At 41.2% G+C, this 13,349-nt stretch overlaps 2 protein-coding genes across 2 annotated transcripts in view; one reads left to right on the top strand and one right to left on the bottom strand.

Annotated features, from left to right (window-relative positions):
• Positions 1-13,349, bottom strand: part of KLHL22 (kelch like family member 22) — a 303,656-nt gene that overhangs the window by 142,826 nt on the left and 147,481 nt on the right. The window lies entirely within an intron of this gene.
• The window catches only part of CABIN1 (calcineurin binding protein 1), a 116,572-nt gene that overhangs the window by 41,820 nt on the left and 61,403 nt on the right, over positions 1-13,349 (top strand). The window contains exons 28-30 of the mRNA XM_071445630.1: positions 2,629-2,811; positions 3,993-4,327; positions 10,984-11,097. Coding sequence (XP_071301731.1) covers positions 2,629-2,811; positions 3,993-4,327; positions 10,984-11,097 — 632 coding nt within the window. The remainder of the gene's footprint in view (positions 1-2,628; positions 2,812-3,992; positions 4,328-10,983; positions 11,098-13,349) is intronic.

Below are 13,349 nucleotides of genomic sequence, written 5' to 3'. Positions count from 1 at the left end.
CTGAGGTGTGCTTAGAGTAGCCTGACATTTGGGCCAGTTCTGATTTGAGGCACAAATTCACCACAAATTCACATGTGGAATGTGTGTGCTGGGATCCACTCACACATTTTCTACTCCTGATCCTGTTACCCTTTAGGTGCTTAGGGAAGGATTGATTTCTTTATGCTCAAATGATTCTGTGGAAGATGAAGGCAGGCTGGCTCACAGCTTTGACCTTTCATCCTTTGTAAAGATGAGCACCACACTTTGTTTTACATTCCCTGGGACCTTACCCATCCTCTGTGATTTCTGAGAAATTAATGCTAATAATTGGTAGCTGCTGCTAATTTCTGGAATACTCCAGGGTTTTCCATCTGGCTCACTTAGTTTGAAAGTATCTGCTGTATTCAAGGAATATCTAATATAATAGAAAGTTGTCTCAATAGTCATCTTCCTCTGCTTTCCAGTGATTAGGGAGCCCAGTGTTAATATCATTTTTTAAATAGGGTTAATGTATTGAAAGAAAAGGAGAATAAACATCCCTACCTAGACCCACACTCATTTAAGCAGAAATTTCAAATTAAACTAGCTGGCTAATTGTAAGGAGTGTTTACATTGGTTCCCATAAGGAAAAGCTCATGCATATATTTGAAATTTAATGTGTTGAATCATTGTCTATCTTTGCATGATGAAAACCTATTGTAATTTCCCAGTGATCTGATCTCACCCAGGCATCTTGCTCTGGCATTTCTTGATTCACATTCTGATGCTTCCTCTGTCATAACCCACACATCAGAACTGACCTGCAGGCTTGTGGCAACATCTGGAAATTTGCAATTTTTTTCCCCCTAGATAAGTAATTCAGCCTCTTTGCCACAGATACAGAAACTTCTTTAAAAAAAAATACCAAGGGAGCTACTGTAAATGATTTTCCTGATGTCAACTGGGAGTTCAATAGTATTGATTTGTACCACAGAAAGTTATTAAAGCTTTATAAATGAGTCATTTAAAGCTTGACTGACCTCTCTTCAGAATCCTTCTCTTCCCATTCTTTGCAATTATATTCTCTCTGTATAAAACTTGTCATCATTAACCAGCTTCTATAGCTTCCAATTAGGAAGCAAATACTGTTCCCCCATTCTTTTCCAATAGAGAGTTTTATTAAGATCTGCTCACTGAAAGGGAAGGTTGTCTTTGTGTGGTAGTGAAAAACCTACAGAGTGCATCAAATTTGGTTTAAATTCATTGGAATCCTAATAAGCAGAACCTGATCTGCAAGCTGAAGGTTTGCAGAGGGATTTATCTTGATAAAATAAATTCATAGGAGGCCCTCTCCTGAACAAGTGCAATTCAGATGGAACAGAAGAAATTTAATTAAATTATCTGCTCATCTCAAAGCAAGGGCTTTTGCTTTGTTAATTTTCTTTCTTGATCTTATCAATAAAATTAATGAATCAGAATGCAGTGGAACTGCCTAGACAATAGATGTAACCCCCTCCTGGTTATGCCATTTCTGTATAGAATCATGAAATGGTTTGGGTTGGAATGGACCTTTAGAGATCATCTAGTGCCACACCCCTGCAATGAGCAGGGCCACCTTTAACTAGACCACAGAATCAAGTATCAGTAGCTTAAGAAGAAATTGGACAGAATCAAGTATCAGTATCTTAAGAAGAAATTGGAAATAATTCTTGTGGACTCCAGATTTAAAGGGAATTGCTTGTATTGGAATTTTATATTGAACACTGAATTATGTTGGAACAATATGGAAAAATGCCAGTTTCCCATCTCAGTGGGAATGTGCAGGCCTCTTTCTGTCAGAGAGACTCAGCTGTGTTCTTTACTCATGCAGGGTTGCCTCTGCTAACCCTTGATGTAAAGAACTTGGGTTAAATCTGGCAGGTTTCAGACATGAGTGGGAGGTTTTCACTTGCCTGTTCTGAGGTGTGTTTTATCCCCTCTGCTAAAGTCTCAATGCCTGTTCCTGTGCACATTAACAGCTTAGTTGTGACTGTACTGTAGTCAGCAGCCCCTGCTCCACTCTGTCAAGGTAAAGTCACTTCTTCTTTTCTTCTATGGCTGCCCTGAAGTCCAGTTTCCCTGTCTGTGTTAGGCCTAGTTCTTTGATGTGTTGTTTATTTGCCATATTAAATCACCTTTCAGAGTGTTTGTTGAATAGCATCTTACACCTGCAGGATAGTTGGCATCAGAGATCACTCCTGTAAGTCTTTGCCCTCTAATTTTACTGATTTTTCTTTCTTTCATGAGTAATTTTTACCAGTATTGTTCTTCATGGTTTTCTCTTGTCAATTGAACTTTGCTTGTTTCTGGTTCAAAATTACACTGGGTGCTTTTCAAGGCAAATGCTCCAGTAAACCTGGGAGATTTTCCAGGGCCATACCGCCTGAAATATTGTGTCCCTAGCCTAACTGCTCTTGAAAATTGAGCTTTATTGCTTTTGAATCAAATTCCAGGAATATATTCTAGGAAGGAATCTGGTGAGAATGAAATACCTTCTCTTGGTGGTGCTTAGGGATCCTGTGTGGCAGTTGTAAGAGTTTGCAGAGTTTTGTGTTGCTGTTACCAAGAGACAAGCAGCAGCTTGAGGACTATGAAGAGAGGTGCATTCCTTCTTTATCTCTTTTGCAGAGAGGAGTCAGGATAGCACTGGAGCAGTGCTGTCTGACTCCAGCTCCACACAGGATATGTTCAATGAGCCTGCCAGCTCTCAGGACAGCCTGAAGAAGACTTACACAGAGAAGAGGATTTCTGCTACCTGTGCTGATACACTGGTGCTCAGCAAAGAGACCCTGGGATCTGCAGAGGAGAAGGGTATGCCTGATTTAATAGAGCATGTCAGCTGCAGGAGTTTCATGAAAATGTTTCTCCTGGCTTGCAGATGCACTGAAATATGCTGCACTGTGACTAAGGATTTTAACTAGGTAACATTGCTGCCTGTATGTGTGTAGCTTAAATTTAGAGCTGTGCCCCATTCATTTGTCCACCAATTCAATTTGTTCTGTCTGGTAAATCTTACAAAGAAAAACTAAACTGCTGTCTGCTGGCCCTTTGACTGGCTTGCCTTTTTTTAGGTTATTATTTGCTTTTTCTTCAGTGTTTTGTATTTTTAAATAATTTAAAGAGTAGTTATTTGAATATAGTCTCAAACAAGACTTTTTTACTTGGTATCCTTCAGCAAAAGATGGGTGAATTGAATTATAAGTTGCCAAAATAATCACAGAAATATTTACGTGGAACTGTAGGTCCTACATTGTGCAGAAGACCAGGTGAGCTGCTGCTGATCCTTCTGTCTGAGTCCATTTTGTGTGCTGGGATTGTGTTCTGGGCAGACTATTAAGAGTAATACATTTCACTTGGGAGGGTGGCATTAATTTTCTGTTTTTTCTTCTTTTCTTTGCAATAAAATATTCCTGAATTTACTCTTTTATTTTGGCTTTTTTCCCTCCTCCTCCTCAATCTTCCAAGAGTATGTAAAACCCTTCATTGTGTAAGGTGTGCTGAATTCATACTATTGGTCAGGATAAAATGTAAATGAAGACAATGGAGATACCAGGGTAAAACCCAAATGAAGGGAATGGAGATGTCAGGATAAAATGTAAATGAAGACAATGGAGATACAAGGATAAAATGTAAATGAAGACAATGGAGATACAAGGATAAAATGTAAATGAAGACAATGGAGATACCAGGATAAAATGTTAATGAAAACAATGGAGATACCAGGATAAACCCAGATGAAGGTTTATCCTTTATCCTGATACCCAGGATGAAGACAATGGAGCCACCACTGTGTGGCTCTGTCAATGAGTTGCAGATCACTTGTTCAATGAACACCACAAATAGTCAGAAAATTTTTTCAATATTTCTGTCTGTGCTTTAGTGAAGAAAAGGATTACCTTTTGTCATACTGAATTTTTGTCATTTTCTAGATGTCATTTGCCATTTGGAAATGGCAATTTCGTGTCACTTTCCTCTTACTGTTCCAACTGCAGGAAAATCAGAGGAGCTGCTGGAGATCTCCGTATCTTACGATCCTACAGAGCCTCCTGCCCAGAAGCTGCTGCTGGACCCTCAGTGTGCTCCTGGCAATGCCCTCAGAGCTGCCATGGCCCCAGGCTCACAGTGGGACTGCAAGAAGAAGGCTGAGCCTTGTGCAGAGGATGCCTGTGAGTTCCCCCAGGGCCTCCCCGCAGACCTGGAGGAGCAGCGCAAGTTCCTGACGGAGCAGTGCATCTCCTCCTTCTGCCTGTGCCTCAGCCGCTTCCCCCAGCACTACAAGAGCCTCTACAGGCTGGCCTACCTCTACACCTACAGCAAAACACACAAGGTGAGCTCTGAGCCCAGGGGCATTGCCATTGGAGGGAGTTCTCACTGGGTATCTGTTTGCAGGCCTTGAGATAAGAAATGCTGACTTAGGAATGCCATGGGATAGGACAGGCTCTATCAACTCTATCAACTCCATCAGCTTTCTAGCTCAGCTCTTGTTGAGAGAGAAATTGAACCAGAAACAAGTTTCAAAGGATGGCTGTTGGGATCTCTGGCTTATCAGAGTGACCCCAAGAAAAGTTTGAAAGTCTCTTTTCCCAGCCTGGTGCTTGAAGAAGGAGTCAGGGCTCTTCATTTCTCAGGCTCAAGGTTGTTCATTGTTTCTTATCTACAAAAATTTTCTCCTGCCCTGCCGAGGTCCATCCAGCAGGACAGTTCCAGGCACTGTGCCTGCCCCCAGGGCAGGGTTATGGCTTTGTACTAAAAACTACAATGTGTACAATGTTTACAATTCCTTTCCAATACCCATCACCTGTGTTAGACAGTGAGCTTCTACTCTGAACCAATCCAAAAGTGCCAACATCACAGCAGAAGGTGGAGGCCAAGAAGAAGAAGGAGAAAGGCTGGACACACCCAGTTCCCTCCATCTTGCCTCCTGAACCCCCATACCAAAACCCCAAAATCTACTTTTCCACCCCATGATAACTTCACTATTATTCTACCTAAACTGTTGTGGCTTGCTGATCTTCATCTAAGGTTGGTGATTTGCTCCATGGGTCATAATCAAACCCACAGGTGCTTTGGGCTCTGTGCCAGGGCTTCTGAGCCCCCTGGCAGGGGTCCTGGCCAGCCAGGGGATGTCCTGGGTCCTGACAGATGGCCTTGCAAATAAGACTGGATACTTTGGAGAAATAGAACTGTGAAAGATGCATTGTAGCAAGACCCACGAGGAGTAATTTTACATGATTGGCTTCAAGGCATCTACAGCATGGTGTGGCTAAAGCTGACAGGCCAAGAAACAGTTACAGTGTTTCACTTATAGTGTATCACTTGTATTGTAATTAGGAAATAATTAGCTTCTGATTGTGATGGTGTGAATTATAACATCTATATTGTCTCACCCTCCTCATGAGACTGAAAATGGAATAAAAGTTTTTGAAACACCTCTCAGGTGTTTTAAAACCCATCTGTGGGTCAGGAAAAGAGTATTGTCCAACACCCCAGCCAACCAACTGTGCTGCCACTGGCACTGGTGCAGAAGTGTCAGTGCTAAAATACAGCTTGTTCAGTGCAGCTTGGAATGAAGCTACACTTGGGGAAGTCATCAGCTCCTAGATTGTCTGACTCATGTGTGAGGTCAGTTAAGGAGAAAATTTCTTTTTTTATTACTGAACTAAGTAATTTCTGTCATTCAGCAGAGAATTACATTTTAGATATGTCACATAAATTAAGATGTTCTCATAAAAATGACAGCAATTATTTATTTTACTGAATAAGTGGACTGAAAATTGAGTTGGAAGCAGAAATTAATCAATATTGTGTAAACACATCATGTGACACAGATAGACTTTGTGGGTATCCTGAGTCTTTATTGGTAAAATGTGTAGGAATAATACATTGAAACGATCAGAGGTATTTTACTATTTGTCATAATCAAGGTCTAAATTCACAGATTTTATATTTGGAAGTCTTGTATTAGATCACATGCTGCTGTGCTTGGCTTCCTGAGTTCTCTTCCCCACCAGTACTGAAGCTTATGTGAACAACAGGGAGGAGAGCCAAGTGGTACCCCTGGTCTTGTTTTCCTTGAATTTTTATGTGATAGTTTTAACTGTAAGATTCAGATTACCACACATTAGGTCTGGGGCAGCCATGTCCCAGTGGCACTGCAGAGTGAGCACAGGCAGGTCCTGCCAGCCTACTGGGAGGTGATGAATATTCCATTTGTCTGTAGAGTGATTATCCAGAAAAATATCACCCTTTTTTATGGAGAGCTTGTTTTGAAAACATTCTTATGCTGTTTGTATGTAACAGTTGTTAATTTTTCCATGGAGCTCATCATGAATAGGAGCCATAGATTCCTGCAATCTGTCATTACTGTTGCTGACATGATTTTGTATCAACATTCAACAAAAAAGGCTGCCTGTTTTCAATTTATTGGTTCAGATAGCATGGCCTTGCCTGAGGAACTACTTGCAAAATATTTTCTTCCATTATTTTTCCCTGATGAAGCTTTCTCTTTTGCTTTTTATATCTCCCTCCTTATATAAATATCAACTCAGTGATGGATTTCCATGTGAAATACACATTGTTGTCTAAATCTGTTTCCTCTTGGAACTCAGAAAAACTGAATCCTGCCTGTTTGAGCCTAGTAGTTACCAGGCTGGCTTCAAGAAGCATTTTTGGGTTTTACTGTCCTTTTTATTACTTCTGCAGAATGCATAATGAACACTTGACATGGCAAAACCCAAAACCATCTTCTTATTGCTATATGTGCACTACATATTTTCACATGGGTTTTATATTTTCTTTCTTCAGTGACTCATTCAGGCTCTTTTGTAGAGTAATATCCAATGTCTGTGTTTTAATGGCACATTACTGTGTCTCTAATGGAAGTTACACTCCTGCAGAAAATTAAAACACAAAATGGGTCACTGTCAGCAGTAAGAATAATGCTTACATTTACTCATGATCAGCCTGATTTAAAAAATGAGATCAATTACATCAGGTTGTGTTGTTGGGGGGCAGAGTGGTAAATTTTAGAAAACTGAAATTAATTTTTAAATGTGTATAACCATCTTGGAAAATTCAGCATTTATGTTCCAACGCCAGGAATTTGCATGAAGAATTTAGACTGATGGCCAAAATTCATGGTTGGCTGGGAAGAGGAGAGGATTGGCAGGTCTCCATAGTGCTCAGAAAAACAAGTTTTCCATATGCAATCTGTTTTCTCCCATTTCACAGCTTTCCTGGTTTTGCTGTTGTGAGATTAGTGAAGATAGTTGAGTGCTTTTTTAAACATCTTTTCAAACTCTATGAACATTTTGTTTGGCTACATGTTCTGTTGGGTTTTTTTTCCCCCTGCAAAATCCAGCTTAATATTTGGAGTCTATTTTTCTTTGTTTTAGTCTGTTATCAGAAGAAATTTATAAATATAATATATTTATTTATATATAGCTGTCTTTAGTTGGAGTAAATGTGCAGGCAAATACAAATGAATTTTCAGAAGTGGCTTCATTGCCAGTTTGGGCAGTAGTTTCAGCTTCCTGTTAGTATTGTCTTGAAGTAAAGTCTTCATTCTTTGTGACTTTTGCCTCCAAAATGAATGTTGGCACAGTTTGGAAGGAGAAGTTAGGACATGGCACTGTTTGTCAGTGTGAAGTATTCACCTTATGGTCCTTATGGATCAGGATGTGGAACTGGTCTGATAATCTGTAACCAGCAGGTTGTCAGGAAAGAAAAATATTTACTTGCATGGTTTTTTTTAATCTCAAAATGAAAAGTGCTCTGTAAATCCTGCAAGAATCTGCTCACAAAGACTGTGTGAGTTTTGAAGTTTGTGTGTTCTGTAATGTCTGTTATTAGCACAGCCCTTAATGGGGAAATAAATGTTGGGTGTGACATGAGGTCAGTGATGTGACAGGTTGCTCAAACCAGCATAATACATGCATGTAAAAATTACAAGATTATATGTTTGTAGGCTTAATATGTACTTAGAGACAGACATAATCTGGAGGCATAATAGATGCAAGCACTTCAAGTAGAAACAGTCTGATAATAACAGTTCATTTTAAAGGTCACCCTTCAAATCAGTAGTCATTTTATTTTGCTTTTCTTTGATGGAGGAGGAGGTTTTTGAGACAAAGCCTTCTAATGGACTGTAAATGAAATCAGAGGGAAGGATTAAAATATACTGGAGTGTTTTGTTCACCTCCCAGAAACACTTGGTGGAGTTTCCAGTTTAGGTAAAGGTGTTTCTGGCACCATTGAGTTAAGGGGTGTCCATCCCAGGTGACTCAGTTCCACTTGGTTGACCTTAAGAGATTTTCCTTTTCTACTTCAGCTTTTTTGCAAGTTACTGTACCCTGTCAGTCATCTTGTCTTTGAATCTTGGGGTGATAAAGATGTGGGAGGCAACAGCTGAACTGGAAAGAGTATTTCATAATTGCCCTGAGTCAGACAGCCAAATCCAGCATTTGAGGCTGGCAAGCAGTGTGCCAAGAAGAATAAATCCTTTTTGCTGTGTCCTGGATCCCTTCACCCACTCCTAATAACTTCATCAGCTGAAAACCAAGCAGAGCAGACTCTGTAAAATCTAATGAGTTGAGACCTGCTCAGGCATATTTACTGGGAATAAGTGATCATGCTGATTTAAGGAGAAGGGTAGTGGAAAATCTGTAACTATGTCTTTTATTCCTATTAGCTTTGATTGTGTGAAGTTACTGTGTAATTGCCCCATTTGTCTGAATGATCTTTTCTCCTCCTAGCTGGGCTGCTGCCATCATCTTGTTCAATAAAAGCCTGTGAATTATGTGTACCAAACACATGCCTGTGGATGGTCAGTGTCCTGTGCATTGCACATCCCAGCACCAGAGCATGATGCACAATTAATGACACAATTAATGAGCTCTTAACCTTTTCCTTGTTTTCATTTGAGAATACATCCACAGCTAACATTTCTTTAGACTGGGATTTTAGATTTAAGCTTTGTGGTGGGATGGTAACTTTCTTAAAGATTTGGTTTTCCTTGAATTTTTATGTGATAGTTTTAACTGTAAGATTCAGATTACCACACATTAGGCAAGTCTTACTTCATTTTCACACTTGGAATTAACTTCACTTCTGATGACTATGATTAGCACAAAATAAAGCATTTTCTCTGCCTGGATCTTGGATGATCCAATAGGCTTATTTTTGTTGGATTCTGTTTTATTCAAAACAAGATGGCTTTCATGGAAGACCAGATTTTTGTAGCTTCTCTTGTGTTGTATTTTCTTCTGTATGTATTTCCAAGTATTTTTCAGGATTAGGTTAACAGGATTACAAAAATACATATTACAAAAGAAGTTATGTAGAACAAAGTTAGTATACAGCTGAGTTTACACCTTCTGCTTTCTTCAGTCTTAATTAAATTTGGCACTCAGTGATAATAATTAAATTTACTGAAATCCATGACCAGCCAGAAAGTACCTTATGATGTTTATGAGTGAACATGTATTTGTTCCATACCAAAACCAAGCTGTCCAAATCCCATTGATTATGCTGCACTATAATCATGAATGTCCTGTGTAAGTACCTCTGTGAGCCCTTGGAATGAGGGATTTTTGACACCCATAAATATCTGGTTATTATTGCCAGTGTTCAGCTGTCCTGCACATGAATCCATCAGCGTTTTGCTCGAGGGGATGCTGCAGTTCTGGTGAGACATTGGAGATTTCTGCATGATTACTGTCATTAGCACAAAGGCACTGATGATTGAGCAGAGCTTCTACTGTTTCACCAGGGTCTTATAAATAAAAATACTCTGCAACACAGGAACTTTTCTAATAAGCCCCCCACCCCAACAACAAACATATACACAAATAAAGGATATTACAGCTGGAATATGCTTCTTGGATGGACATGATTTAATCACATTTATGACTCACAGAAGTGTATTTCCAGACCACAGAACACAAGCCAGAGTGCAACATTCTTATTTGTCTCTATGAACCAAACATCTCCCTCTTTCTTTCAGGTCCTCTCTTGTGAACTTTTCTGTACAAAAGCTGGTCAAATGCAACTCAAATGCCACTTTTGAACCCTGAAATAAAAAATGAAGTAAAGCAAAGCTTCCATCAGTGAAATCTCACAATTAATAATTGTCCCATCTGTTGGTAACATTCTGCCTGGAGCCAACAGCTGTCCCTAGTTCTCAGCTACAAAAGAGAGCTTCATGCATTGAAATTTTAGAGGGATAGTGCTTTTATCAATTTTTGGTTGTCATCTATCATTTGGTCCCCTACTGATAATTTCTTGTTAATTCACTGAGCACTGTTATCCAAGTTTGATGACAGTTGTGGAATTTCCAGGGAGGTGAAGTGAACTTACGTGGAGGGCAGTGCCTGGGTGGGGCCAAAAGCTCTGAACTCACCTCCCCACTAAAAGAGAGCTGCAGTTTGAGCCTGAGGGTCGAGGCCTCAGCCCTGGCAGGTTATTCCCTGCAGGTGGTTGGCCCAGGAAGAGCTGGGAGTGCTCCCAGAGAGTGTGTGGGGAGAATGGAGCAGCAACTATGACAAAACTGAGAAAAGACATTGCAGGTTAATAAACAAAAGTATAGTTTGTTTTGTACTTTCACCTGTGGTGGCTTTTGCATCCCCCATGTGGTTTTTGCTGGGTCCCCAGGACCAAGGAGGAAATGATGACTCTGACTCCATGTTCTTAGAAGGCTAATTTATTATTTTATGATATTATATTATATTAAATAATGCTATACTAAAGAAGAGAGAAAGGATACACACAGAAGGCTACAAGAATGATAATAAAAACCTGTGACTCTCTCTAGAGTCCTGACACAGCCGGGCTGTGATTGGTCATTAAGTTAAAACAATTATTGTTTGCATTTTTCTCTGAGGTTTCTCTGCTTCCCAGGGGAAGAACCCTGGGCAAAGAGGATTTTTCAGAAAATGTGCCAGTGCCATCCCTGCCTCCATCTGACCTGGCTGTTGTTGTCCACAGAACCTGCAGTGGGCCCGGGACGTGCTGCTGGGCAGTGGGGTGCCCTGGCAGCAGCTGAAGCACATGCCTGCACAGGGCCTCTTCTGTGAGAGGAACAAGACCAACTTCTTCAATGTAAGTTTACACAGCTGATAAACACAGTGCACTTGTGTTCTCAGCCAGCCCTGAGACACCTGTTTCTCATTGGAAAGGTCTGCAAAGGGATGGGGATGTGAAATTCCACACAGGCACGTTAAACAAGCCATGAGCAAGTAAAGGAAAGGAGAATTACAGAGATATTTACTGGGTGAATATTTCCCTTGAAGGGTTATTTCTGGTGAGCTTGAAAGCATGGGGAGAGAAGCACCAACATTTTTTCAGTTATGCATCATTTATCATATACTTGATGGCTGAGCCCTCTTTAAAAATTCTAATTTTGTTCATCTTAATTATCCTCTTGTTTATTGTTTCTCAACTCAACCTGCAGTTCTCATGATGAAAAATAGTGCTATTTGCTCTAAGAGCTCTGCTGAGTTGGAAGGAGCCTTCTTGTGCTCTGCTCTCTGTAGCATGGCTCAGCAGAAAGAGTCTCCCAGCCCCAGAGTGAGGCAGCAGCACTGTCACAGGGACTGTCCCTGTGTCTGTGATCACTTCAGAACTGTCCCTGTGCCTGTGATCACTTCCTCAGGACTGTCCCTGTGTCTGTGATCACTTCCAGAACTGTCCCTGTGTCTGTGATCACTTCACAGGACTGTCCCTGTGTCTGTGGACTGTCCCTGTGTCTGTGGATTGTCCCTGTGTTTGTGATCACCTCCACAGGACTGTCCCTTTCTGTGATCACCTCCTCAGGACTGTCCCTGTGTCTGTGATCACTTCCACAGGACTGTCCCTGTGTCTGTAGATTGTCCCTGTGTCTGTGGACTGTCCCTGTGTCTGTGATCACCTCCTCAGGACTGTCCCTGTGTCTGTGATCACCTCCCCAGATGCCTGTGCCTCTCACTGCCATGGACACAGAATGCTCCTGAGACTCACATGGGCATTTATCCCTCAGTTCCCTGCTGGGGTTGCCACTCACACACTGCTGTTGTCTCTGGTATCTTTGGCTTTTCTGTGCTATGTCCCAGGGTTTTTGCCTTTTGTTCTTTGGTGATAGGGTTCTTTAGCAGTTCTGGAGAGCCTGGAGGTGCTCTGTTTGTCATTCTGGGTTGACTACAGTCCACATCTGTTATGTGGTTGCCTGTGATGGCAGTGACAAAATTTTGTGTCTCTACTTTCCCATCCAGTGCTTCTGTTTTAGTATTGGAATTGTGAAATTTATTTCAGCTTTATATCTGTTAACACCTATCTTCATTTTTGCTGTATGTTGTGTTAATTAGCACCTCTCTGCAAACCTCTTTTAAGTACAAGGTAAGTGCTCATGTCTGATGATAATCCCTCAGCTGGGTTAAACAGCACAGGAATATTGACAATGGTTCAACATTGATTCATGGATCAGTCTGCAAAAGGGTTTCTATATCATTGCATCTTTCTGGAGAGAAGTTTTGATTAACAAGTGCTGTCAGCCAGCAGCTGAATACCATGCACCCATCTGATCACTCCCCTCCCATTCCCTCCATGGCATGGGGAGGAGAATCAGAGCAAAGGTAAAGCCTGTGGACTAAGCTCTGTTAAAAAGCTGAAATAAAAACTATTATAATAACAATAATGAAAGGAAGATAAGAAATAGAGAGGAACAAAACCCAAGAAAAGCAGGTGATGCTCAATCCAGCTGCTCAGTACCTGCTGACTGATGTAGCAGTTCCCCAGCAGCCCCCCCAGTTTCTGTACTGGTTTAGGTACATCTCCTCACCCTCTGGCCAGTTCCAGTCAGCCTTCCTGGCCATGCTCCCCCAGCTCCTCGTGCACTTCCTCACTGGCAGAGCCTGGGAAACTGCTTTAGAGTAAGCAGTGCTTAGCAACAACTACAACATCAGTGTGTTATCAACATTATTCTCACACTGAATCCAAACCAGTTCTGCAGCAGCCCCTGGGAATAGAATTAACTCTGTCCCAGCTGGACCCAGGGCACAGCTGATGGGACAGACTAAACAGTGGCACCTCATTGATGGCTCCACAGCTTTGTGCTGCTTTCCCTGCACTGGCTGCCAGTTTTCCCTACAAAAATCCTGCTGTGATTAGCCCCTGACACTGCTGAATGCTTGGACTCAGATTCACATAGTGCAAAGTGTTCTTGTGGAAATGAATGGAATTATTCAACATGCTTCAAGCCAAGTGTGAGCTTTGCATGAGCAAGGCTGACTTGTTCATCACTGCAGGGTTAAGTGTCAGTATTCTGTTCTAATGGATGAGGAAGATGAGCAGTAGGGGACTGAGAGGTGTGTATAAGG

This window comes from Agelaius tricolor, unplaced genomic scaffold, assembly GCF_023055355.1.
Source record: "Agelaius tricolor isolate 1412-34295 unplaced genomic scaffold, bAgeTri1.0.p SCAF_20, whole genome shotgun sequence".
Taxonomy (NCBI): Eukaryota; Metazoa; Chordata; class Aves; order Passeriformes; family Icteridae; genus Agelaius; species Agelaius tricolor.
This window is presented reverse-complemented; position numbering and strand designations above follow the sequence as displayed.